The sequence below is a fragment of the Ovis canadensis genome, chromosome 2 (genome assembly GCF_042477335.2).
Source record: "Ovis canadensis isolate MfBH-ARS-UI-01 breed Bighorn chromosome 2, ARS-UI_OviCan_v2, whole genome shotgun sequence".
NCBI classification, from domain to species: domain Eukaryota; kingdom Metazoa; phylum Chordata; class Mammalia; order Artiodactyla; family Bovidae; genus Ovis; species Ovis canadensis.
In genome coordinates, this window is record NC_091246.1 from 69,644,632 (window position 1) to 69,670,879 (window position 26,248).

A 26,248-nucleotide genomic window follows, 5' to 3' on the forward strand; every position below is an offset into this window, starting at 1 on the left:
TGGGCGCATTTACTGTGTGTGGGCTTTCCACATTGATTCCAGCACACTGAGGTATATGTATTTGGGGAGTTTAGGGAAAATCTTTGACCTTTTTATATCCACTTCTGAAAAATGCACGTTGACATTTTCTTCTGGGCAGTTCTGTTCCATTTTGCATTTGTTGGTGTGGAGAAGTTGTCGATACTCACTTCACCTCTTTCTTGGGCTCTCACACTGGCCTTACAGATCTGACTTCCTTGTAATAGTCATATGTCAGCTTTAATCCTCTGGGCTACTCATTTTTGTTAGTTATAAGAGTTTTACTTTTAGAATCATACTTTTAAAAAGGTGTGGGAATTTACAGCTGATGTGAGTGTAAAGGAAATTCAGTGATTTATAGATCTGCAGGCTGGAGTCCTGTAGGCCTTTCAAAGTGCCAGTTGGGTTTTATGATTTGGGACATGTTTTAGGTTGATTTCTGTTAGAGATACTCTTCTAAGAAAGGAGAAAGAAGTATCTTATTTGTTTAGTTGCTAAACAAATTTATTTGTTGTTAGTTGTTGTGTCTGACTCTTTATGACATCATGGACTATAGCCCTCCAGGCTCCTCTGTCCATGGGATTCTCCAGGCAAGAATACTGGAGTGGGTTGCCACTTTCTTCTCCAGAGCATCTTCTCCACTCAGGGATCAAACCTGAATCTCCTGCATTGCAGGTGGTCTCCTGCATTATAGGCCAGTTCTTTACTGCTGAGCCACCAGCAAAACCCCATATATGTTATAAGGAAGCAATAATTAAATAGAAACACCTAGCAATAATACTTACAACCAGTGTTTAAGGGATAGGAAATGAACAGCTCACTTTTTCAACGAGTCACTATGGCAGGGGTGTAGGGAATGGTGATCTGGGGCAGAGCCTGTGCCCACCTGGCTGTTGTGCTGTGTCAGGAGGGCGCCCTGGCTCTGCTCTGTGGACAGTGCCTTGCCCATTCCTGGTGGAAGCTTCCCCGGAGGGGAGAGGGTGCAGTGGCCCTCTCCTTGTTGTAGCCTTGCTTTCCTGTCTCCCTTGTGGAAGGTGTCCCACAGCTGCACCTGGAGGGCCCTGAGCTGGTCTCCCTCACTGGACCTTCCCCCTTGGTCTGACCCTGGCTCCACCTGAAGGGCCTGAAGCTTAAGCAGCATCTCCACCATCTACTGTCTTGACTCTCCCTTGCTAAGATCCGACTCCCTCCTCACTCTTCACCAGAGTGGTGGCTATGATGTTATTTTCCTTCCCTTGCTGCTTTGTGTATCGGTGTGTTTGTGGGGAACAGTGTGAAATGTTTTCAGAACAAAGAGCTCCTTTTTGGTTCCTAGAAAACATCGATTCTAGTGGAGATTGTCATAATTTTTTAAAGCCAGACTTCTTAGAAATTAGTGGAGAGGGTCCTGAATTATTTACAAAAAGGAATCATTGACATTTCATTGTAGAGTTGAGACTTCCTATAATTCTCCCTATAAAGTCATGCAAGTCACAAGTAATTATTGAACACCTACTCAGTGAAAAGATTATTTTTTAAAAAAGCTAGAGCATTCTCCAGGGCCAACATCCCAGGACTCTTCCTTGGTGATGCCCTGCACTCATGTCGAGAGCTGCTTTAGTCCCTTCAGGTCTGCCTCCAGCCTCTGGAGATTTGTGGCCCAATCACGGGTTCCTGTCTTGTTGTGAAACAGGAATAACATTTGTGACACTGGAACAAACTCACGATGAATGGCTGGTTCCACTGACCAGCAGCTCAATTTCGCTTCTGCATTTAATTGCCTGCAAAAGCTGTTTATTGCCTGGTGCACTCCTCCACGGCAACATTACCTTTTAAATAAACATGTTGTACCAGGTTGACAAGGGAGAGGTGCATATCACGGGAGCAGAAATAAATATGGGAGGACGCTGAGCTGTATCTGGGCTCTCCTTGCAGTCCCCATGGCCGGCGCCCCCTGGATTAGCTTTTCAGAAGCTTGTACCACCAGAGGTGGAGACTCCGGTTCCAGGAACAGTTGGGGTGTGGTCACTTGGCAGCAGAGGTGACTCCTTCCTTCTGGTGGTTCAGTCTTAAGATGCAGTCATCTGTTTATGATTATCCAGCTCACTGGAATGCATTCGATTATGAAACAGTGATGCCCTGAGGTCCCACTCTCTGCCAGGGATCTACCGCTGAACCAAAAGGACAAAATATCGAAAAGTAGGTCTTGGGGAAAGGCTGTTATCACCTGGTATATGAGAATGGGGACTCATCTGTGTAGCCCGGAGTTTGAAACAGACACAGGCAGGCAGGAAATAAACGGGATGGCTAGGCCTTGGTGCACAGAGAAACGCGCGCCCCTCCCCCCCGCCCCCGGGGGCTTTACTGGGATGGCCCTTCAGCACTTGCCTGCTGTGGCGGGAGGACCCCGCAGGGCACTTGGAAGAGGCGCCTTTTTTGATGGCTGCCTGCCTGCTGTGTTCTCCGTCCTGTACCCAGCAGCCTGCTGGGGCCCTGGCTTTCACACTGCCTCCTCTTTTTATTAGTGTGATTCAACATCAGAACAGCCTCAGCTCACAGAATGCTTCTGGAGCATGTGCGCTGTGCGCAGTCGCAGCGCCTCCACTTCTGTGCCCTCGGGGTCCCCCAAGAGGGCCAGAGGTGGGGGAGAGGGATAGCCAGCCAAGGCTTGCTCCTGGCTCCCGCTCCCAGGGAGACAAGTGTAATTAACCGTTAATAAAGCCATTGATTTTTGAAATTTCTAAACTTAGAAGAAGGGTGTATCAAGGAGAAGGTGGTAGAATGCAAGTCTACTTCAGTTGTGGAGACAAAACAGGAGCATTCAGATCAGTTGTGTGCCCGCCTCAGCCCTATGGGTTGCACTCTCCGGCCCCCGGGATAATATGCATCTGGTCACATCAGACTCCCGGTTGACTGGCTAAGAAAGAGGAAGTGGCTCCCTGAGGAACACGGCCCCAGTCCTGGGCCTTCTTTCTCTGGGTGAGGCGCTCTCTCTGCAGACACTCCTGTGCTCCACTGGGCTTCCACTCCAGTCCCATCACTCACTTCCCTGCTTCTCTTTTTAGAGTGAAGTGGGATTTGGCCACTATTTGTTGGTGAGCAGACACTGACAGTCCTTTAAAAACAGAGTTTTCAAGCACACAGAAGCGGAATCAGTAGGACCATTTTCAGTTTAAAACGTGTAATTTCTTTCCTCAGGAAAAGGGAATTAGATGTGGTATTTGCCTTGGGCTATTAGAGCTAACCACCCTAATTTGATTTTTAGAGGGGGATTACAGACACATACATTTCTGTTGATACTCTGCTGATGTGGTGTATTTATTTTGTATCAGGTCACTTGTGTGAGCTCTGTAATTCTAATAATTTTATAGGTGCTTATTTTAGGATTTCTAGATTAGACAGTCATTTCGTAGAAAAATAATTGATACTGACATTTTTCTTCCCCGTCAATACCTCCAGATGTAATTTACGTTCTTGGTGCATTATTCAGTTTAGATACCAGTGGTGGACAGTAGGTGCCAGCTTGTTCTTTATTTTACTGGAAATGCATTTTGTGATTCACTGTCTTGAATGCAGGCTGTTGCTAGTGCTGGTTTACAAAGAAATGAGGAAAACTGAGACAAGGGGGTTTCTCTAACACCTAAATTATTCAATTGTTTTCATTGAGACCTTCCCCTTCCAACTTCTTTTTTAATGTTATGAGGATTCCTTTTGTTTTTTTTTTGTTTTTTCCTTTCTGTAAATGCCCTTCCTCAGCAATATAAGAAGCCGGAGGCTCTTCCCCGTCTTTCCCACCCTTGTGTTAAAAAGTTGTACTGGTCTGAAGTCGAGAGAGTCTGGAAGCCACGTACCAGCGTCGTGTCACCTGACAGCAGCAGAGCTCTTCAGGGTCTTCCGTATGCCGGCTCTGGCAGTTGTCTCAGCCTCCTTCCAGATCTTTTCCTGTCTCTTCATCTCGGCCCTGTGAAGGCCCTTACGTTAGTCCAGCATTGTTGTGAGACTCTCACGTGCACCTCAAGTAGACCCTGCTTTCTGGGACACGGGGCTTGGGCTTCCTAGTTCAGAAGACCAGCCGTGGAGAACCTTCTGTTTGAACTTACAAGTCATTTTGGAGCCTGGAAGTTTAAAGCCAGTGAAGTAAAGATGTCAGACATCCCCAGGTTTGGGTCACATTGCCTCTGCTATGAACTTCCCTTTAAGTGGACTGTCTGGTCTTGGCCACATTTGTTATTTTCTCTTCTGGAACAGTTCCTCAGTAGATTGTTCTCATTCAGGGAGAAACAGTAAACCCAGCTTTCTTGGACCTTCACATCAGATTCCTACCCCTCCTGTCAGTCAGGCGCGTGTGGGGCAGCAGTAGGCCTGTGCGTCTGGAAACAGTCCTCTCCTTCTGTCTCTAAACCACCTTCTCACTGACGTGCGTTTTCACAGAGGAATTGCTGTGCTCTCTCATTCTAGATAGGAACCAGCCGTGATCGTGACAGGCACCACCTGGCCTTCATCACTTTTCCTGAAAGGAGTGGTGGTTTTCGCGCACAGGTTATGAATGTTGAACGATGTGCTTTGCTTTTGCTCCTGCAGGAGGGCCAGTGTTGTAAGAACTGATGCCGGTGGTGACGGGATTTCTGCTGGCTCCTGGTCTGGAACCAAAGCTGAGGGAGGGTGGTGGGTATTTTAGAAGCTGAGCTCATTCATGGTGAGAGACGGGTGTGCGGAATTTTCCTTCACTGCAGCGCAGCAGCAGGAGAGTCATTTCACAGAGTATTTGGTTAAAAACAGCTGGATTACAGAGGAAAATGGAACTGGCCTCTGGAAACCGCAGGTACTTTTCGAAGGCTGCTCTGAGGCAGAGAGGATCTCGGGGAGGGGCTGGGCCCCGGCCATGCTTCGGGTTTGTTTCTCAGCATGGCCCAGGCGGTCCAGAAACATCCTAGGAAATCCAGACGGAGGGTGACCTCGGATTCTTAGGAACCTTTGAGAGACCCCAGTAAATTCTGACATGAGTCCAGTTTAATCTGAACTGAGTTGGGAAACCCTGGAAAGGGCTCATCTACTCCAGGGACTCCTCCACAGTTTACTAGAGGCAGAAGGAAAGACGTTATCTGTCTGTTGTGAGATTGTGTCTGATCTCTGAAACAACAGCATTGGGTTAGTAAATAATACAGTCATTTGGGAATTCTGTAATCTGTTTGAAAATTAGATAATTAGATCACAGTTTTTAAAAAGCTTTCAGATTTGATTTAGTTGAGCTTGTGGCCAAAACCTCATCTATTTACATTTGCCATTTTAGCTTACTTTTTTCCTAAGTAGATGTCAACAAGATATAAAATTAGTTGCTTTTCAGAAAGTTTTAAGTATGTGCATGAGTGAGTCTCCTATTTCTTGGGAGTCCATATTTCTGTGTCCTGGTAAGTGGCCCTCATCAGTTGGATAAAGACCAAAACAAGGGAATGCATAACAGAGGCTGATTTGCCCTATTTTTTGGAGCTATATTAGGAATATAGTAGCAGAAAAACAAAAAGCATGCAGTCGTGAGAAGTCTCCATCCTGTTGCAGAGCGTGTGTAAGGAGCTCCTCTGTGTGTTAATCGTTAATTCGTTGAGTGCCGGCCCCACGCCTAGCCCTGTGCTGCACTGTCCCTCCCAGTGCCATCGCATGGTGGGTAGATGTGAGAGAGGACACACGCAGTTCTCTGATCACTGCTGTGGTCAGAGTCTGGAGATTCCCAGGGCCCGTGCTGCCTTGTGGAAAGGTGGGCTCTGTGCGGTGCTGTGCCCGTGCGTGAGGTGAGGCGGGGTGAGGACAAGTATTTCATCACTGCTCTTGTTTAGAATTGCCCCTGCTTGATGATAATTACAAGCAGGTTGACTTAGTTTTATTGTTGTAAAAAGTGCTCTTCAGAGAGTGTACCCCCTTACGGCCTGTACCCAGGACAGATTGCTCTCAGCACCCCCTTTCTTGGGAGACCCTGACCCTGAGGCATTTCCTTGAGATGCACAACCTCCTGGGAGTAGGGTTCATAGAAAGACCAAGGAACAGAGGAAAAGGGATTATCTCTTCATTTTATGCTTTCATTTTTCTTCCTTTTTTCATCACAGTTCTTTTCAAAAACACTCTTTTTGGAACCCTGGTTTGCCTGGCTGAGTGCACATGTGCCCTCATATCTCTGTCCTCCTCATGGGCAGCGCATGGTTGGTTTTCCTGGTATGAAACCATGAGGGGTTATATTACATCTTATGGTGTAAGCTGTTATAAGATAAAACATATGATGTTTTCAGAGACTTGAGATGCTAGATTATAGGAGAGTCCCAGTACTGACAGTATTCACCACATCTAAATCTCTCTCTCTCATACACTCTAGTCACTGGGTCACTTAGAGGTGGGCTCCCATCGTGGGTCTGGTGTGGGAAGTACCTTTCCATGCCCCTGACCCACCATGAACTGGGTGCGGTGCCCATCAGTGGTCACCAGCCTGTGTTCCAGTTTTTGATGCCAGTTTGGGTAAAGGACAGGCGCACGTGTGCTCACACTTGGAAGGAGGCCCCAGACAGGCTCACCTTGCCCTACAAGCAGTCTATCATGTTCGGTGCTCATAAGATGCCCTTCACACTGCTGATTTATGCTAAAAGTATCCTAATGTTTCTGACAGCTCATGTGTGACGTGAATATAATGCATATTTCTTGGAGCAGCTAATCCAAGTGGCTTATTTCCCGATACTGCTGATAGGGCTATATCTCTTGATGTCGCCGCCATTGAAATTCTGATGGTAACATATTGTTTGTGGGTCACTAGTTTTGTCTAAAACAGTAGGTTGGAACAGAGTAGCAAAGGTTAATTAAATTTGTCCATCAAGATGGGGACAGAAATGGATGTCTCTGATACTTCTGGTTCTAAAATCAAAGTTCCCAAATGTTGTGGTTACAGGCATTTTTTCTTCTCATTTTCAGACTGACTCCCTCCCAAAATGTTTCATATTTGATCTTGGAGCAGTGAAAACATGAAGAGTTATTAAAAACCAAGGGCAGCGAGTAGGCCTTTGTAATAGGCAGATTATATATTATATTATAGGCCTATTATATATTATAATTACATATTATATATGTTCAGTTCAGTTGCTCAGTCATGTCTGACTCTTTGCAACCCCATGAATTGCAGCATGCCATATATATAATTATAATTACATATTATATAATAAATATATTAAATATATATTTAATGTGTTTAAATTTTAATGTATTTATATAATTGTATAGTATATATATTTAACTTAAATATATTTAAGTATATAATATGATTATATATTATAATAGGCCTTCATTTAGAATGGGAAAGGTGGTTTAGTTTAGCAGAGACGCTTCCAAGGCTGACTTGCCTTGCATGCTGCCTTCTCTTCCTAATCCCTTTGTGAGTGGAACCAGGTTTGATGATGTCTCTGAGCAGTTTCTTCCTGCGTTCATGATGATTACATTATGAGGACTCAAGTATCTGGTTTCCATCCCACCTCATCCCCCCAGCTGTGAGATACGGCCAGTTACATTTCTCAGGAAGGTTTCATAAAGGATGCCACCGTTTCTAAGCCCCCTCCACCTGTCTACAGAGGCATATGTAATGCTCTGAGAGTCTCCATGTTAAAGAAAGTGGAGAGTGCTGTGTCTTGATAGTTATTAACAGAAATTTAAAAATACAAACCAGCTCTTTCACTGAAGCTGTTTCCTGTTGGCTTTTATGTGAACGATTTCTGCCTGGCTCTGTATGACTTTGGTTGGAAAGTCAGGGTTTGTGGTTTTCGATTTGTGAATGAGACAAATACAAGTTTTCTAGCTCTGAAGGAGCTAGAGAATCCTGTGTAAGTTTGTGGTTTAGGAAAAATGAGGAAAGCGCTGGGCTGGTCCCAGAGGCTGGTTCCAAATGAACCCCCCTTCTCTTTTGTTAACCCCGGAAATGCATAAAACCGTTCAAATTTCCAGGAAAAGGAACCCTTTCCAGAGTTTTATTTTTTCTTACTATGTACCTGTTTTTAAAGGTCCTTATTTCCCTTCACCTACTTCTTACACCAATGTCTTTCAGACATTTTGGACCAAGATCCACAGTAAGAAATGTTTTATCTTGTGACCCAGTATATATTTGTACCTACATACAAACACAAAATTAAAATTTTATGAAATAGCTCTTTCCATATTGTATGCAGTGAATTTTCATATTTCTGTTTTGTTTTATTTCATTTCTTTTCATACTGTTTTTAAAAATACGTATTTGCTGATTGCAGCAGCTGAATTATTTGGGGCCCATTGCGCTAGTGGTAGAGAACCCGTCTGCCAATGCAGGAAACACAAGAGAGGCGGGTTTGATCCTTTGGTCAGGACTATCCCCTGGAGGAGGGCATGGCAACCCACTCCAGTATTCTTGCCTGGAGAAGCCCATGGACAGTGGGCTACAGGTGGGCTATGGTCCACGGGTTGCAAAGAGTCAGACATGACGGAGCACCTGAGCATGCACATGCAAAGGGTCACTGTGTAAGGGAGTAAACTGCTGTCTGTACCGCTGATGCTGATGGGAAAACAGCCAACTGAGCAACACAAGTTTTAGCAAATTAACTTGGACTTTTGTAAATGTGGGGATATTTGCATCTTTTCTTTTTTTACTAAGGACAATCAAAGTGGACTGCTAATAAACTCAGTGGTAATCTGGTTTCATATGCAGTTCCCGTCTTCTAAAGTTTATAAAATGATGCGAATTCCTATTCTATGTCTTCTCCAGAGTTTGTGTTTTTCCCATGGTTCATCTTATGGTGTTTTTCCCATGGTTCATCTCATGGTGTTCTTATGTTTTAAAACCTCTGTTATAGTCCTGCCTGGAATTTAGGTGCTTCTCTCCTGTCCTTCTTGAAGAGCTCGCCCACATAAGTTTTGTTTTGTTTTAGCAGGTGTCATAGCTTTAGCATGTGCTTTAGCAAGTTTGAAACTTTGGGCAGCATGGGGGTTACAATTTTCAACACCTTAGATTTATCATTGCTTAAATTATTTGCCCTTTCTACTATATTGTATACACATGCTTTCCCCCTCCCATCTCCTCTAAGGAGGAAGAGCATCTCTTCCATTTCTGGACAACCGTTCTTACGTTCTCCAATATCTAAGTGCTGACCCTCAAACACAGCTCCTTCCCCCATTGAAGGAGTGCCTGGGGCCAGGGGCCGAGTCCTCACAGGCCAGTCTGCCTGTTCCCTTTTCTCTTCCTGGCTTTAGGGAGGGAAGTGGTACAGGCACTCCATAATGTAGAACCTTAGAGAAAGTGAGGTGGGCCCTGCAGAGGAGGTTAACTCCTAATAAAGTCAGGAGAGAGAACTAACCTCCAGGGAAGCAAGAAGGGAGGAACAGAGTGTAGCTGTGGGGAGTCTGCTTGTGGCGCTGACTCAGCATTGGGCTGGTTGATATTTCAGTAATCTCTGAACTGTGTGTATAACAGCAATCATATAAAAATAACTCCTTCCAGATATGATGTGTGGGGTATGAGAGGATAAATCAGGTGCCTAGTTAAGAAGGTGAATGGGCAGTTGCCTCCAGGGGAAGCACCTGGCCTAGATAAGGTCCCTGGACTAGGAAGACACTCAGTGTGTGATCAGGCATCCCATTCAAATAGTTTGAAAAGAAGCTTCTGTTAAAACTAAAGGAATCCAGGCTTCCCTGGTGGCTCAGTGGTATAGAATCCACCTGCCAATTGCAGGAGACACAGACTCAGTCTCTGATCCCGGAAGGCCTCACATGCCGTGGAGCACCTAAGCGCGTGTGCCGTAGCTACTGAGCCTGCGCTCTAGAGCCCACAGGCTGCAGCTGCTGAGCCCGCGTGCTGCGGCTTGAGGCCGCACACCCTGCAGCCTGTGCTCTGGAACAAGAGAAGCCACCACAACAAAGAGTGGCCCCAGTAGCTGCACCTAGAGAAGAGCCCTCTCAGCAGTGAAGACTCAACACAGCCAAAAGTAAATACAATTATTATTTAAAAGAAAATCAAGAAATCCTTTAATGGGGGCAAAAGTCAGCCCTAACCTCCACTCTTAACTTCACCAGACCTATAATTCCAGCATGTGAAGCTTTCCTTTATAGAAATTTTTCTATTCTTAAAACCAAAGGTTTGGCAATTAGGATTATTCGTTTTATTTATGAATGACTGAAATATTTAATGTATCACATTAAATGGAAAAAGATGATCACATACGATTAAAATATTATATAAACACTTTGAGACTATTAATATAAAATACTAAAGCAAATATAGTCATATTTGTGCATCTTAAAATTACAGAGCTGGGGTCTTAGCTTTGTATGCTATAACAACCCTATTTTCTTTTTTTTAAAATTTATCTATTTAATTGGAGGCTAATTACTTCACAATATTGTGGTGGTTTTTGTCAGACACTGACATGAATCATCCATGGCTGTACATGTGTCCCACCGTCCTGAACCTCCCCTCCTTGCAATTAGGATTATTAACCTATACAGTCACTCTTCTTACAAAGACCATTCCCTTTCTTCACCAACTCTAATTCTGTGCAGCTCAGCCCTGCTTGATATAAACTAGACCAGTACTTGGTCTTGAGGAATCTTCTTTTAGTCGGTCCCTGGATGGAGTGTTTGGTTCAGAGTGAGACCAGACTCTTCCTATTTGAAGTGTTAATAGACCACCAGTGAGTAGTATTTAGGATTTTTTTTTTTTTAAAGGAAATGGGGTCTAACATTTTTACATTCTGTTGGGATTTTATTGTTATTACTTAGAAAAAGGGTGACTGAGGTATATAAGAAGGAAACCTATGCTTCTGATTTACTGTACTGTATATTCTCAACAGTTTAAGAAAATAAAACCCAAAGCTGTTAGGTTTTCCTCCGGGGTTAATACTAATACCATGCACGTTCTCCGCCAGCCCAGCTCCTATCTGTAGGTCATACTCTGGTTCAGAGACCTGGGGTGGGTAATAAGATTATAAACATGCCTGTTCCTTGCCAGCTACCACATGCTGATAATAATAGCCATAATTCACTGGAATCCAGGACTTTTAGGTTTTACTTGGTTTGTTTGTTTAAAGGAATAAAAAAAATAAAATCTTGAGGAGAAACAAGGGAGCGTTGCATAAACGAAAGAAAAACTGCGTCCTTTCAGCAGAGCTGAACAGGACCTTTCGTTTGTGAGCACCTTGTGTCCTTCAGAAGAACTTTGCGTTTTAGCTGGAGGTGAGGAGCTGAGCACAAGGGGGTAGTGTTAGGTTAGTTAAAAGCAAGTTTTCTCAAGCTTGGTGGTATCAAAACGGTGGACAGTTCTGTGTTGTGAGGCTGCCCTGTGCAGGGGAGGACGGTCTCTGCTCACTAGAGGCCAGTAGCAATACTCCCTGCAGTGTGACAGTTAAAAGTGTCTCCAGAAGTTGCTAAATGTCCCCAGGAGACACGTTGCCCCCCACTGAGTACTGCTAGTTTAAAGTAAAACAGGATGTTTCAGAGGTTTCCTTATTTACCTGTTTTTGTCTCACCTAGAGTTGCAGACTGTGATTTTGTCTTTTTTTTTTTCTTAAGGAGTAAGAAGGAAGCAAGAAGTGATCTTGAGTTTTAAATCTCATCTTTCCATGCTGTTTTCTGGACTTTCTGGGTGAATCACGACTCAGTTCTAACTTCATGTTGCAGAGGTTTACATGTGTAGTTAGAAATGCATCAAACCAGCTCTCTCGCTTATGTCTAGGTTGTCACATGGATGGTTATTTGTTAGATTATTCCTCTAGGAGCAGGTGAAATGACTGGGGACCTCAGTAAGTTCACATTTTAATAACCTCTGGTGGAGTCTGACCCTTTGTATCTTTTCCGTCTTTTACAGCTCAGTTTTTTTGGGAGTTCACTGGAGAAATCAAAAGTCTGGGTTCAAAACCTATTTCCAAATAATCCTTATTATTTGATGCTTTCTTGTTTAGTTTTTTACATTAAAAGTTATTTTTAATCGGAAGATAATTGCTTTGCAATATTGTGTTGGCTTCTGCCATTCAACATCATGAATCAGCCCTAAGTATACACATGTTCACTCCCTCTTGAACCTGCCTTACCCCATTCCACCCCTCTAGGTTGTCACTGAGTACTGAGTTGAGCTCCCTATGTTATATAGCAGCTTCCCAGTGGCTGTGTGTTTTACATATGGTGGTATATATGATGCTTTTTGAAAACATAGAAAAGGAATTAAGGAAAAGCAAACACCTGAATGGATTTTGAAATTGTGTTTGTTTCAAGATTTAGTTGAAAGAAAAAAAAATCCATGGTTTATCTGAATCTCTTTTCAAATATACACATTGGGATTGGCAGCAGTTGGTCAGTCTGTTTGTCAGACTTAACGTTTTGTATTTTTTCCTTGATACTGAGGATTTCATACTTCTCTGGGTATGGGAAATACGTAGGTAATCCTAGAACACAGGTGTCACGGTGCATTTACCTGGAGAGCTTTGAAAAAACCCAGGGCCCAGGCCATATCCCAGACCATTGAAATCTGATGCTCAAGGGGTGGAACCAAGGTTTAGATGCTGCTGGGTCTTCAGCCTCCCTGAATTCTACTGGGAGTGAGGTTGAGGACTAGGGTGTATTTTTATAAATAAAGTTTTACTGGAACATAGCCACGCCCATTCATTTACTGATTTCTAGAGAACCTGTGGCTTGCAAAGCCTGAAGATATTTACTCTGGCCATTTACCAGAAAACACTTGCTGACTCCTGCTCTAGTGAAATTTTTTTTAAAAAGCTTTACAGTAAAATTCGTAGTAAAAGAACAAGATTTGGTACTTTGCAGAGCCTTCAGGGTCAAATCCCGTCAGGGTTTTTTTAATACATAATTGTATTTATTGTTTTTTTGGCTGTGCTGGCTCTTTGTTGCTGCGTTGGGCTTTTCTCTAGCTATGGTGCTTGGGCTTCTCCCTGAGGTGGCTTCTTTTCCTGCAGAGGGTGGGCTCCGGGGCGTCGGCAGTTGCGGCAAGCAGGCTCTACACACAGGCTCCACAGCGGTGCACGGGCTTAGTTGCTCCAAGGCATGTGGGATCTTCCCCGATCAGGGAGCAGACTCCTGTCTCCTGCATTGGCAGGCGGATTCTCTACCACTAAGCCACCAGGGAGGCCCTGTCAGTTTTCTTGTACATGGGAAAAGCAGAAAATCATTTTCCCTGAAGAGCTTGACTGTAAGATATTGTGAAACTGGAAGAAGAGGTGCCCAACTCACCACCCAGAGTGGAGACTCCATGGGTTACATTAGGGCACTGAATTTAAAAGTCTACTCTCGGTTTCTAATTCAGTGTTCATTACTTAGACTTTGTGTTTGACTTGACACAGGGCTATAGAGGCAAAAATGGCTCTTTAATGTGTGTCGGAGATTGTTACTCCCACTGCAGGAATTCTAGATGACAGCAGACCCCTGAAGGAAATCCTTTAGCTCTGGAGAATTTCATATATAAAAAGAAAAAGAATGAAAAAATTTAAATCTTTTTACATCAGCCCGCCTTCCCTCAGTTCAGGTAGAAAGTTGATATCTGTAAACCATTGGTCTTCCTTTGGTCACAGCCCCTATGGGCTACAAGCAGGAGAGAAAGGATCCTTTATTTTAGTCCATCGAGCAGAATTGGCATCTCCTGATTGAGACGCTGATTGAGAGCATGTCACTCTGGGAGGCCCCACCCAACACTTACTGAGTCAGAGTCTGCTTTTTAACAGGATCCCCAGGCTGTTTGAATACACATTAAGAGAGCCCTGGGAAGCACTAGTCTTAATTGATAACTGTGTCCATGCAGTCAACTGACCATTGATCCTCACTTTAAATGATTTCATGGCTTCTTAATGGTTTCCGACTTGGAAATAGCCAAAGGGGAAAAACTGTCTGCCTTTAATGACTGAGTCCAAGTACAGCTTGTCTGCCCTCTTACTTAGAAAAGATTTATATAATGGTTGAAAATGAGGTGATAGAATTGGAAGAAATTCCATTTTATATGTATCAGAAAAGCAAACTAGAAAGGATAAAGGGAACTTGCCATATAAACTCCACTTGTAAGGAAATAATCAAGTGGAATGGAGTCTATGCTTCTGCAAGAAGAAGTAATTCACCCGTATTAGAGCCAGCATCCTCTGGGGAGCAGTAGGGAGGGTCAAACATGAATGCCTGAAACTTCTCAGATTAGCACAGGGAGTTAGGCCTTTCCACCAAGCAAAGCCATAACGTTCAGCCATACACATAGCCCTGTATCACGCAGGAAACTGTCCAGAATTTAGACATTCGTAGAAAATCTTGAGGAAGCCCAGTACCTACTTCTGTCCTACCAGGTCTGTCAAGTTAGTAATATTTTCTTTATCATCTATCTTTATAAAGATTGGATTGAAAAACATGATTTTTGAAATTAGTTCTTAATTCTTAAACAGAATTGGCTTATCCTTGAACAGTCGCAAATTGTTGACCTTTTAAGTAAAGTTAATACCATCTGAATTTAGTTTTTTAAAGGCAATCTAAGTAATGAGTCTAGCTATTGGTCTGGCTGTTCTTGCTCTGTAGATCTGATCCCACGGTTAGTGCTCACTGTCTGTACTAGCCAGGTCTGTGCAGGATTCAGAATAATTCTAGTGTTTTTGAAAGTGGCCAGGAAGAGCTAGGAAAGCGGGAGTGGGAATCCTGGTTAAGCCTGGCGGTTTCATCTCCTTAGATTTGAATGAGCGGTCAGAATGCTATAGGCACTGCTCCTTACCTTAAAGCTACTTGAGGTCCCCAAGGCAGGGTCTGATTGCCAGAAAAAATTGGGTCAGCTGAGTGTCAGCTGCCACTCCTGCCGGAGGAGCAGCATGTGCCTCCATTCTGCCTTCCAGATCTCATTTAATGTGCTGTTAGTGGAATCCAAATCACCTCCAGAAGCCTGGAGACAGGAGAGCCTGAGAGCCTCAGCTCCTAGACTTGGTTCTTTGCTGCAGGGAAGAGCATAGGAGGGGGCAGGAATGGGCTCTGAGTGACAGCGTCCAGTGTGGCCTCATGTTGAAGATACCAGCTGACTCTCACAAAGGGTGTACTTTTTTTTTTGTTTTAAACATTCTCTTGATGTGAACACTGAAAGGTAATCATGGGTAAGATGCCAGTTTTACACACAAGGAGACATGTGAGGGAGTGAAATATTATTTCACATTTTAAATAACTTGTTCCAGATCAGACGTGTAGGTCAGCGTTACAGGGGTTGTCTTGGTTCATAAGCAGCACTCTCTGATCTTTACTGCCCTGTTCTCTTTTGCACTTACTAGTGGAGCATCCTGCGACCATTTGGCATCAGAGGGGTACTTTTGAGGGGACCCTGGGATAGAAAAGGCACTTCAGGCTGCACAATGCTAGTATTTCTAGATACTAGAAATAGTGCACTGGAGGAGCATACTTATTCATGGGTGAGGACACTTCCAACTTTAAGAGATTTTTCTGTTAATGTAAAGAATTGGGTAATTCTTGTAACATGTAACTGTGGTCTCAACATATTCCCTCTTTTTTTCTTAAGCAGATGAAGAACTCGGAGAACCGCCACGCAGTGAGTTCCCAGTACAGGATGCATTCTTACTACCCGCCTCCTTCCTACCTGGGCCAGAGCATGTCCCAGATCTTCACTTTTGAGGACAGCCCCTCTTACTCGGAAGCCAAAGCGAGCGGTAGGTTTCTGGTTACACAGTCTGGATTTGAGGTGGAGGGGATACCTGCTAGCACTGGGTCTCTGGTCCTCTCAAACAGCTTACCAGTTAGCAGCTGTTGGAAAGGTTGTATAAGTATCCTTTAAAGTACTTAACTATGGAATGATTTTTGCTTTGGTCGGTTCTCAGTATCATGTTTCTCTCTTCCGGACACACAGAGCAGTAGGAATAAGATAGAGACTCCGATCAGAAGCCAAAAATACATTTTCTGGAGGATCAGTATGCAGTATCAGGGGCCCTTTAAATGTGGTTAAGTCCTGATATTTTTGGTGGAATGAATCTCTCGGTATTGAAGACTAGTTTTCCAAAACTTTTCCAATGTAAAATTGAAGGTATATTCATCTTTCGCGGGAGGAAATAACATAATAAAACATTTTTGAATACAATAGATCTCAGAGTTTATGCAGTAGCAATGCAAATAACTCTGATATAATGGCTTGGAAATAAAAAATGACTGTTTAACTGACAGAGCACTTTGAAATACGCAGTTCCTCAACTTCAGTTTTAACTTTCTCCCCAGTGTTTACACTGTGATGATAGGTAGATCTTTTATGGCTGCTGTGTTCACGTCCTGTTTTTAAGTTTTTTGTATTTCAGCATCATGTTTTGATCTAGGAAAATAAGGAGCAGTCACAATTCAGGAAATCAGGGCAATAGTGAGTTGGGAGAGAAACCCACTATTAGAACTTAACTCTGTACTGGACAAAAGAAGCTGGTTTTCTAGATAGCTTGATTCTCTATAAAGAACTGGCTTCTTTGTAAAAATGAGTATTTAGAGAATGAAAATTAGAACCATGCTTTGATTTCCAAATTCAGAACAGTGAAGTCTAGAAAATCTGGAAAAGTTACTCTTTATTTTCCATACTAAATTAAAGGGTTTTGTTAGTACGGAATACATAGGTTGAGGAGACTGACAGTGTGAACTGTGGAGAGACTGAATCACACATTGTTGATGACACTTTGAGTTTTATTAATAATCACTTTTTTCAGGAGTGGACAAGCACAATTCTGTTTTATAAATATTCATACTATTTAATATTTGCCCATGTGGTCCTTTTTACATGCTGCATTTGATTCTGTAATTTGAATTATAAGATCTTTAAGGACAGGGAACATCTTATATACCTTTTTAGCTGCTGTGATATCTGTTATTCATCAGTTTGAGGGAATGAATGAACAAAGGGATATAATTTGTAGTAAGTATGATTTGTAAGTAAGCTTGGTCTTTAAGAAGACACCATCCCAAAACAAAAGGTCAGATTCCTAACTCATTGTCTCAAGAAGCCAGGGCACAATTTAGGAATGAAGCAGTTAAAGAAATGTTTGTTCATATAGCAAATTAGGACTGAAACTTACTTTCGAGAAGAAATTGCCTGAGCTCTTTGCTCTAGGAATAATGGAATATTTTTAGAAGCACTGGCATTTCTGGAGACAGAGGTGTAAATTCAGAGCAAGGCAGTAAGATAAAAAGATAAGAGGAAATTTACTAGAGCAGAGAGGAAGGAATTTGGAGAGGCGCAGTAGACATTTGAATTTATGGCAGAAAAGGAAGAGACTCAGAAGGAGAGAGGTTACAGGGGGAAGAAGGAAAAAAAAAAAAAAGACAGCCACCCCAGTGTCCATAGTGAGAGACTGGGTCAATAACACCTAAAATTTCCTAGAACTTTTCTGGCGATACGTGTGTTTGAAAGTCTGGTGTGAGGAGACCTCAGGTGTAACCTTCTGGTCCTCCTCTAACTCAGTGATAATTAATCAGGAGGGTCAAGCTTCAGGCATGAGGGAGATAGCTAGGAAGAAATGCAGTGGAATCTCAGCAATATCTACTTTGAAATTGCCATGGAGAAGGAGAATATGAATTAATAGGAAATCCAAGTCTCAGATTATTTTTTAAAGAAACAATGGCTTTATAACTTCCAAATATATGGTGTCTTGGGTTTCTACATTGCATGACACTTTCACAGAGTAGGTGGGTAGGGACGGGGAAGGAGAAAGTTATGGATCATTAGGAACACCCCAGGGTCATCTCCTGGGGCATCAGTTTTATCGTCGGCACAGATACAAGTGGGGTGAGATACACTCTGGTGAGTGGGGTGAGGCTGGTGACAGGATGTGGGGACAGGGATGGGGCATCAGGATAGTCATTTGTGAGAAGGTGATAGAGGCTGGCTGATTACCAGTTACATTTATCAATTCTACCAGGTTTGAGTTGAGGTCCTATGGTGGGTTGCATTAACAAATAATGATTTGTAAGTAGTATATCAGTTATCCTATGTGGGGACTTATAAGTAATTTGAAAAACAGCCTTCGCAGTAGATTTAATGTTTTGTTTGTAAAGTCTTAAGTATAAATTTATCCACTAAATCCATTTTTCTTTGGTTTCTTTAAAGGTAAGTTTAAACCTCTCTTTGCTATCTAAAGAAATGTGTCCAAGTTCAAGGTTTTCTTATGGTTTTGGTGAAGATTGTAACATGAAAATGAAATGTAGAGAGGGAAAGAATTACAGGGGAAGTTTTACTTTTGCTGTGTTGCTTCTGTTTAATGTTTTTCTTTGCAGAAAGGCTAGGATCCATTCTGTCTCCTATGTCCTGAGAAGTATAAGGACATAGGTCAGAAATGGTGAGGCCTTAGTGTGTAAGACTTCATGAACCATTGCAGGGACTTTGGCTTTTATCTCAAGTAGATGGAAAGCCCCTGGAGGATTTCCAGCAAAGGGGTGACATGTCTGCCTGTGGTTTTTAAAGATCACTCTGGCTCTTGTTTAAGAACAGACTGTAGGGGTGCACGGTAAAGGCAGGGAGACCAGCTGGAAGGCTATTGCAGTAATTCTTGCAAAAGACGGCAGTGGCTTAGTCGGGGTGGGGGTGTGGAAGGGTTGAATTCTAGGTGCATTTTGAAGGTAGAAACAAAAGATTTGGCAATGCATTTGGGATGTGACATAAAGGGAGAAGTGAAGAATGACTCTGTAATTTTTGATCTGATCAAGTAGGAACTTGAGGTTTCTACTTACTCGGTCAGGTAAAGAAGTTCATGGGAAAAACAAATTTGCAGGAATTAGGAGGTTAATTATGCACATGTTAAGTGTGCGTCCCGGGTGGCTCAGACGGTAGAAAAATCTGCCTGCAATGCAGGAGACTTGGGTTTAATCCCTGGGTCGGGAAGGTCCCCTGGAGAAGGGAGTGCCTACCCACTCCAGTATTCTTGCCTGAAGAATCGCTCAGAAAGAGGAGCCTGGGAGGCACCAGTCCATGGGGTTGAAAAGAGTCAGACACAACTGAGCGACTTTCACTCAAGTGTGAGATGTACATAATTCATCCAAGTGGTTCATCAAGTTAGGGGTTGGATGAATGAAGTCTGAGGTTGAGGGGAAGTATCACTGCTGGAAATAACACTTGAGAGTTTAGTGTGTAGCTGTTATTTGAAGTTAATATGGTAGGATCACCTGGAGAAGTGAGTGTAGACAAAGAACAGAGGACCGAGGATTGAGCTCTAAGGCCTGCCAAAGTTGAGAGGTTTGGTGGATGAGCGGGACCAGCAAAGGGTAGAGCCAGGTAGGTGCCTTCTCCTGCCCATGAGGTAGGATGAAGGTATCTAGGGAGGCAGGGAAGGAAAGCATTTCAATGAACCAGCTAAATAATGCTGATAGATCAGATGAGGACTGGAATTGACCATGGGCTGTTGAAAGGTAGAAATGATCAGAATGATCGGTGGCTTGATGAGTGGCCAGTGTGGTGGGGAGGTGGGGACCAAAGCCTGACTGTGCGTTCAAGGACACATGGGAGAGAAGCGTCCGGCCAGTGAGTGTAAACAGCTCCTGAAGGAGTCTTACTGGGAGGGGAGCAGTACCTGAAGAAGGTGGTGAGTTCAAGGAAAGTCCTTTCTTCTTTTTTTTAAAGAAGGAGGTTATTATAATAGGTTATATTAAGATAAGCTGGTGTGGGGTGTGTTGGGGGGGCACAACTGTCCAGGATAATAGCAGTGACTCTTGAGTAAGCAAGGTGGGGAGGATCCCCAAGGACACCCCCTCATAGGGCAGTGGTCCCCAAGGTGCGGGCAGGGCATGTTTTGTCACTGGTCTAAGAGGAGATCAGCAAAGGAATTAAGAGTAGACAACTTTACAGCAACTTGACAAACCAGTTCTATCTATTGAACAATGAAAATATTGGGGCTAGTAGATTTTGTCTTTCACTTTCCTAGAACTTCATTTTTACATTGAAGTAAAACCCACCTGAATTAACCATTAACCGTCGTAAAGTGCACACTTGAGTGCCATTTAGCAGGTCTCAGGATTGGCCACTTTCACCTGCGTAGTTTCACGTCACCTCCGTCCCCACAGGGAGCCTGGTACCCACGAAGCCAGCTCTCTGCATCCTCCCTTCCGCCGTCCCTGCTAACCACTAGTGTGCTTTCTTGTTTCAGTGGATTTACCTAGGCTAGATGCTCTGTGTAAACGGAAGCATAATATGTGGCCTTTTGGACTGTCTTCTTTCACTTAGCACAATTTTTAAAGCTCGTACAATTTTTAGCATGTATCAGCACTTCGTTCCTTAGGATAGCCTAAGTATGTGTATGGGTGTACTGTATTTTGTTTATCTGTTAATGGATATTTGAGTTGTTTCCACTCTTTTTTGGCTGTTGTTAATAGTACCGCTATGGATATTCACATACAAGTCTTTGTTTGAAGATTTGTTTTTAGTTCTTCTGGGCATATATACCCAGGAGTGAAATTGCTAGATCATACGGTAATTCTGTGTTTAATTTTTTGAGGAGCCTCCAAACTGTTCCCCACACTGGCGATACCACTTCACATTTGCGCCACAGTGTATGAGGGTTCCAGTTTCTCTAGCTAAAAAACACACTATTTTCCAGTTTTTGCATTATGATTCTAGAAATTCATTTTTATTGTATTTTATAAAAGCATCAGATTGTGGCAGACTGGAAACTGGAAAAAGGATTTCAACAGAACAGGTCCCTCCTTGTAGATAATTTGAAAAATACTGACCTACTGTCCAGGTGGAGGGCTGGTTTGTTTATGTATGAGAGTAGCCAGGTCAGAGTAACAGCTGCAAGTTGTTTAGAAGGTGGTGATAGGAGCATTCTGGAAATGATCCTTCCTCAACTTGGAATAAAAAGGCAGTTTCCACAGTAATACTGCTGTGTTAATAGATGCACACACGTCTGCAAGTAGGTGGCATTTCATATCTGTGAAAGGGTTAGTCCTCAGTCCTATCTGACTCTTTGTGACCCCATGGACCACAGCCTGCCAGGCTCCTCTGCCCAGGGAATTTTCCAGGCCAGAATACTGGAGTGGATAGCCATGCCCTTCTCCAGGGGATCTTCCCAACCCAGGGATCGAACCCAGGTCTTCTGCATTGCAGGCAGGTTCTTTACCAGGGAAGCCCCTTCATATCTGTAAACAGGCATTTTTCTCTACATATTGACTGCTTGAGTAAGTTCTTAGAGTATATGTGGCTGGCCAGCATTTTCGAAGAGGTTTAGATTTAAAATGGTAAAGGTGAAAATACTTAGATATTTTTGTCTGCTGTCTTACAGGCTCAGTTTGAAAGTCAGAATTGTTGCATCCTGTTTCTTCCGGGTCTTTGGCCTCTTCCACCTCAAAGAAGTGACAGGCTCCTCTGCAAACCCACCCTTCCTTACATTCAAACTCTGCCTTTTTTAGGAGACAGAAACACAGTTGAGGTGCTAATTTTCTATAATGAGCTGTTTATGTAAAAGTCCTCGGACACACATAGGACAGGGCTCAGCAGCTGTGTGAGGCCAGGGGCAGAGCGTTTACAGTTCACTCGAAGGTCAGCTGGCCAAGGTCAGGAGAAAGGCCTCCTGAGTTGAAGGCCTCATGTTCCTTTGTGATATCTGGGCAGCTCACAGAGGCCTGTGTGTCCCCAAATAGGGTTTTCCTGAATGCATCCGGCACCTACAGTATTGTAGGCCAAATCTGGAAGTGCCTGATTTCACTGATGGCATATGCTACCTTCCCCACAAGTCGTCGTGACTAAACGTGAAGTGGCTGAGCTTTCATTCCACAGAACGAACTTTCTTGATGTTGTGCATCAGAGTTGGGTTTTAGCAAAAGATGATGAGGTTGAGCCTCCCTGTCTCGCAGGTGAGAACAGTCAGGTGACACACAGGCTTCTGGGGTTCTTTTTTGGTTTTTTGGCTGCATGGCTTGTGCAGGCTCTCGTCAGTGGGAGTGCAGAGACCTAACCTCTGAACAGCCAGCAAATTCCCTTATGTCTTTTCTGACAACTTCTTTTCCTTCCTGCATGAGACAAGGGATGTTGACATGTCTTCTGTGTAGCATGCTGCCTTTTGACAAGGCTACCACCAGTCTAGAAATAGCAGATAGTTCCCAGGGCCCAACGTCAGACTGAGGGACGTCAGACTCGCTCATGAAGGAAGAAGTTCACTCACGGCAGCACTTGGAGTCATCAGGATGTATTCTCACACACGGAGGACAGGGAGCAAATTCATTCATCTTTGTATTCCTCCAGGTGCCTCCCAAAGTGCCATGCTCTCAGAACTCCTGGGGGAGTTTCATGGTTTCTTGTATGAATAAGAAACTGACCTCTGGGTCCTTTCTGCAGGTGTCTCCCTGATCCAGAGTTGGGGATTTTGATAAAGCACTTGGTGAAATAAATAGGTCATGGAAAAACATGGGGTGCAACCCCCCAGGCTGCAACATATCCTGGATTTATATCATGTAAAATCTTCTCTTTGGAAAGCTTGAATCCTGAAGGCTTAAATCTTTGAATGTGATGGATTTTTGATTAATGACAGCCCTGCATGAGAAGTCAAGAGAGGCTTAATCTCTCTTCAGGCCAAGAGAGGCTTGGTGGAGTTGCAGGCAGGATGCTGTACTACCTCTGAGGCAGTTTATAGAGCTGAAGAAGAGTTGCAGACATAGGAGCTCAGCTCCGGGAGCCACTTCCCTGGTGTTCTCTCTGCTGGTGAATCCTGTGGTTTCTTCTTCCCTCTTTCCTTTTCTCATAAACACGTAACTCTCATACTGTCTGTAACACCACGCCGTGTGTGTTGTGGGGATAGTGCATTTAAGTCTTGTGGTCGTAGTATTATGCCCATTTAGCAGATGAGGACACTGAGACATGGAGACATGTCTGTGAAGTAGGGAAGAGAAGGGTTCCTCATTTCCTGCCGCAGGTAGAAAAGCTGAGCAAAGTGATGACTCAGCTGCTCAAAACCTCCAAAAATAGCCTTAAAAACTAACAGGGTATCAGGTGTGGTATTTACATTACTATTTCTAAAGCTGAATGTAAACTTCAAAACATGTTTATCTCCTGATTAACATGGTAAAGTCAATGTTTGATTTTGTGGTGATATTTGAGTTTTTTTTTTTTTAACAGGAGGGATAGTGCAACAAAGTGCAATATTTGACAAAGGCAAAGATTACAAAATTAAACAGCTAATTATTAGCTTTGAAATTTAAAGTGCAAATAGAAAAACACTTTTAAAAAGTTTTTTTTCCCCCTCCGTGGACATGATTATTATTTTAAAATTAGTGTGAATAAAAGGCTTGTTGATTTTCCGCAGGTAATTTTTTTCCCTTTGGCTGTGCCCGTGGCCAGTGGGATCTTAGTTCTCTGGCCAGGGGTCAAACCCATGGCCCCTGCAGTGGAAGTGAGGTACCCTAACCACTGGGCTGCCGAGGGAGCCCCATCCTTAGATAACTTTTGAGGGAAATAGTATTTTATATTCTGCATAGTTGGTCAGTGGCTTATCATGAAGTGGATTTTATATTTTTGGTTTGTCTTTTAAATACAGGGCACTTTTGCTGAGGCCTTCCTTTGGGCTAAAGATTGCAGTCAGTAGGGAACAGAGAGAGCAGAGCTCTGGAAAGCACAGTTTTAGGAACTCCCAAATGTCCTGAAAGAACCAGGTTGAACACCATGGCGAGACACTGCTGGCCCGTGTTTTCAGGGTTCATTTTATCTTGATGGGCTGCAGGTGTGACGTCAGGCCCCTGCCTGACTGCTCGGTGCAGGGAACCCCATCCATCTGTGGGCACATCACACCCCATCAAGTTTGCTGATTCTGTTATTCATTCAGTGACCACTTGTCTTTAAAAATCCTGGAGAGGCAGCGCTAACATGGGTGTGAGCTTGGATGGACAGTAGCTGCCCTGGGCAGAGTGTCCTACATGATCATGCATGAGATTTCCTCACTTGAATCTGACTTGACTCCGCTGGGCCTCAGCAATTTTTCTCGGGCACAGTGTGGAGTAACTCTGGAGTTTATGTTCCCTCCTCAGCTCCTCAGAGGCCCAGCCCAGGCCAAGTACAACTTGAATAACCTTCAGGAAAGCTGTGCTGTCCTTCTGTCGGCCGCTGTCTTTGAAAATTGCCTCCAGAGTTAGTGAGCAGGAACAGTTAAGATTTACAAACAATGATGAAGCTTGTCATGCATCTTTCACCATTCATCATCCAGGTGCCGTGCCTGGGCGGTGAAGTGTTCTTCATAAAAACCAGCTCAGTGTGAAATACACCTCGCTGCAGTGTTTACTGCTCTGAAGCTCGTCAGCGGCCCTTTATAGTAAATCCAGATTGCGATGTGACATTACAGTATATCATTGCCCGGCGCGGCGGGGTTTACACTGCGAATGAGTGCAGTGCACACCAGATGAGGTGTCCAAATTGAGTTATGTCAGAATTTGGCTGTTATATGGGGATAGCTTTTGTTTTCTGAACACTGAAAGTTAGCTTTATATGTATTTATATTTATATATAGGCATATACTTCCCATCTTGCACGTATACATGGGTATACAGTATATGCTGGGGTCAGGTTCCAACTGGGCTTCTTCTGCTATAAAGAATGGTGACCGGCTTTTATGTCCCTTCCAACTGTTGTTCACTGAAATTGGCATCAGCGGAATCTTTGGGGGAAACTAGAGTAGATGGTTATTTCATGATAGAGGTGGTTTCATTTTTCCGTGTGTAAAGTGGTCATATTTCCCATTCTCTCTAACACAAAAGGGCCCCTCTCTCCTGGGGTTATGGTGGCACTGGAATGATCCCTTGGCAGGAGCATGAAGAGAGGAAATGACACAGGACTGGCCTGTTGGTCTGAACACATGCACTTGGAGGAGGGCTCTGAAGTCCGTTGCTTGTTTCTTATTTTTTAGTGGGTATCAAAATCCTAGTGCTGCCTCTGTTATCTTGAAAAACGCTGCTTCCAGGAGAAGATTTATGGTGTTTTAGCTGAAATCGGCAAAATAAAAGAGCACGCTGAATTTATTGCATGATCGGGTTTATTTACATTCACCCTAAAAGCGCCGATATTAAAAATGAGCTCCATAAAAAAATAATATTCAGAGATAACAGCAGGCCCTGCAGTCCCACGATCATCTTCTTAACACGCATGTTTTTGACTTTGCTCCTCAGTGTAGCAGGGTTGTCAGGAGAGCCATTGTGTGGTCTTCACACACCTGGCAGTGCACTGAATCCAGGGCCTCTCCCTTCTGTACCCCGGATCTAAGGCAGGGGTCCCCCCGTTCTGGATGCAGAGGTGAATATAGCCCTCCCACCAGTGTTCTCCGCTCTTCTTCCTGGATGTGTTCCCTCTTGGTTGCAGGGTTTCTTACTTGGGATGGATTAACGGTGCCACATCCGAGCCTCCCGAAGCAGCACAGGACACTGTTGCAGGTGTGCAGTGCCGGCCCCTGGGGAGGGATGGGCCGGAAGCCTCCCACTGACATGATGCCCAAGGAAGGAGAGAGCAGTCGCCCGTCGGCCGAGCGCCATCGCTTCATTAGGGCTGTACGATCAACACAGGTGTCCAGTTAGGGTTAAATGTCACATGATGTCTGTGGTTTATTTTAATGTTTAATAAGTATGTCCACAGTATTTTTTATTATGTTAAAAATTATTTGTGTCTGAATCTGGCAACCTTGGGCTTCACCCGAGTCCCTCTGAACCACTGTTTTCCAGCAGTGGGGTAAAAAGCAGAAATGAATGGTGGATGGAGGAGAGCAGTACCTTCACTAAGCATATTCAGCAGTTTTAAGAGTTGTTTCATTTATATTTCTACAAAAATAGTACAAGAGGCAGTGCAGATCATGCTCAGAATGCTTTCCTGTTTTGGTTGAAGCTCTTTATGGGTTTCTCCATGAAAAATTTCTGGATTATAAATTCTCCTTGCATATGTTAACTTTATTGTATCTTCCTCTGTCTAGGTAATTGATAGGTCTGGATGTTTCTTTTATCATATTTCATAGGCCAGCTCCATTAATATAAGAAGAAATAAAAAGGAGCCCACTACTGCTTAAACTCAAGATGGAAATGTATAGGTTTTGTGAATGTGGTTCAGTTGCCCCCTTCTATCTCTACCGGACGTTATAGTGAGTTTTGAACAAAACCAGCTCCTGTCTCTTTCTCGAGACCTCCCCACACCACACCAGGATGTGAACCAAGGACTCAGTCAGTAAACAAGTGGTAAATTCATGGAGTGCCAATTCTGTGTTTGTGGCCCTAGCATTATGCCCAGAGGATGAACTGTGGCCCAGAACATGCT

At 43.6% G+C, this 26,248-nt stretch overlaps 1 protein-coding gene across 2 annotated transcripts in view; it reads left to right on the top strand.

Annotated features, from left to right (window-relative positions):
- Positions 1-26,248, top strand: part of DMRT1 (doublesex and mab-3 related transcription factor 1) — a 92,128-nt gene that overhangs the window by 37,291 nt on the left and 28,589 nt on the right. For both annotated transcript variants that reach the window (XM_069579383.1, XM_069579384.1), the window contains exon 4: positions 15,521-15,665. In XM_069579383.1, coding sequence (XP_069435484.1) covers positions 15,521-15,665 — 145 coding nt within the window. The remainder of the gene's footprint in view (positions 1-15,520; positions 15,666-26,248) is intronic.